The sequence below is a fragment of the Rhinolophus ferrumequinum genome, chromosome 19 (assembly GCF_004115265.2).
Source record: "Rhinolophus ferrumequinum isolate MPI-CBG mRhiFer1 chromosome 19, mRhiFer1_v1.p, whole genome shotgun sequence".
NCBI classification, from domain to species: domain Eukaryota; kingdom Metazoa; phylum Chordata; class Mammalia; order Chiroptera; family Rhinolophidae; genus Rhinolophus; species Rhinolophus ferrumequinum.
This window is the reverse complement of record NC_046302.1, coordinates 8876924-8878929: the sequence shown is the minus strand read 5'-3', so window position 1 is coordinate 8878929 and position 2006 is coordinate 8876924. Positions and strand designations below refer to the sequence as shown.

The following is a 2006-nucleotide window of genomic DNA, read 5'->3' as shown; positions in this document are numbered from 1 at the left end:
AGCACATATAAGAATAAAGTCAAAATGGATTAAAGACTTAAATATAAGACCCAAAACCAAAAAACTCCCAGAAGACAATATAGAAAGTAAATTCTCAGACATTACCCTTAGTAATATTTTTACTGATGTATCTCCCCAGGCAAGGGAAAGAAAAGACAAAATAAACAAATGAGACTACATCAAACTAAAAAAATTTTACACAGCAAGGGAAACCATCAACAAAATGAAAAGACATCCTACTGAATGGGAGAAGATATTTGCCAATGATACATCTGATAAGGGGTCAATATCCAAAATTTATCAAAAAAAAAAAACAACAACATACAACTCAACACCAAAAACCAAACAGTGCAATTAAAAAATGGGCAGAGGGACCACCATGTTTTCTCGGGCGGGCGTCGTGGGGGTCTCGGCCTGGGCCGTGCAGCCGCAATGGATCCAAGTTCGAAATATGGCAACTTTGAAAGATATTACCAGGCGACTAAAGTCAATCAAAAACATCCAGAAAATTACCAAGTCTATGAAAATGGAGCGGAGAGGGAGCTGAAGCCAGCTCGAGTGTATGGAACAGGATCTCTGGCTCTGTATGAAAACGCTGATATTAAGGGGCCTGAAGACAAGAAGAAACACCTCCTTATCAGAGTGTCCTCAGATCGAGGGCTCTGCGGGGCTATCCACTCCTCGGTTGCTAAACAGATCAAAAGCGAGGTGGCTACACTCACAGCAGCCGGGAAAGAAGTGAAGATTGTTGGAGTTGGTGATAATATCAGGGGTATACTTCATAGGACTCATTCTGACCAGTTCCTGGTGACATTCAAAGAAGTGGGAAGAAAACCCCCTACTTTTGGAGATGCATCAGTCATTGCCCTGGAATTATTAAATTCTGGATATGAATTTGATGAAGGATCTATTGTCTTTAATCGATTCAGGTCTGTCATCTCCTACAAGACAGACGAAAAGCCCATCTTTTCCCTTAATACCATTGCAAGTGCTGAGAGCATGAGCATCTACGATGATATTGATGCTGACGTGCTGCAGAATTACCAGGAATACAGCCTGGCCAACATCATCTACTACTCTCTAAAGGAATCCACCACGAGTGAGCAGAGCGCCAGGATGACGGCCATGGACAACGCTAGCAAGAATGCTTCTGAGATGATTGACAAATTGACTTTGACTTTCAACCACACTCGCGAAGCTGTCATCACAAAGGAGTTGATTGAAATCATCTCGGGTGCTGCGGCCCTGAATTAATGAAAATCAAGTTTCATCCTCAGACAAGAGGTAAACAAGTAAAATTCAGCCAGTTAATTTTGTTTTTAGTTTACTGCTGTCCTGGTCAGAAGAAATTATTGGTCTAATTGTTGAAATTACCAAAGACAGCAAGATATTTGTAAATTATCTTACAATAAACAACTTACAATAAGAAAAAAAAAATGGGCAGAGGACCTGAAGAGACATTTCTCCAAAAAGGACATACACATGGCCAATAGACATATGAAAGATGCTCAACATCACTAATCATCAGAGAAATGCAAATAACTACAATGAGATATCACCTCACATCTGTCAGAATGGCTATCGTCAATAAATCAACAAACAAGTGTTGGTGAAGATGTGAAGAAAAGGGAACCCTTGTGCACTGTTGGTGGGATTGCAAATTGGAATGGAAAACAGCATGGAAGTTCCTCAAAAAATTAAAAAGAGAACTACCTTACGACCCAGCAATTCCACTCCTGGGTATTTATCCAAAGAAATCCAGAACACTAATTTGAAAAGATATATGCACCACTATGTTTACTTCAGTGCTATTCATAAAAGCCAAAGTATGGAAACAATCAAAATATCCATGAATAGATGATTGGATAAAGAAACTGTGGTACATTTATACAATGAAGTATTACTCTGCCATAAAAAAGAATGAAATCTTACCATTTGCAACAACTTGGATGGACCCTGAGGGTATTATCCTAAGTGAAATAAGTCATACTGAGAAAGACAATACC

The 2006-nt window shown here is 39.2% G+C and overlaps 1 protein-coding gene across 1 annotated transcript; it reads left to right on the top strand.

Moving 5' to 3' along the window:
- The first annotated feature begins 376 nt into the window (after positions 1 to 376).
- LOC117011791 (ATP synthase subunit gamma, mitochondrial-like) lies at positions 377 to 1437 on the top strand. Its single transcript, XM_033087482.1, is given in 2 exon segments — positions 377 to 527; positions 530 to 1437. Coding segments are annotated over 2 exon segments (873 nt in total). The 5' UTR covers positions 377 to 379; the 3' UTR covers positions 1255 to 1437.
- Positions 1438 to 2006: the final 569 nt, after the last annotated feature.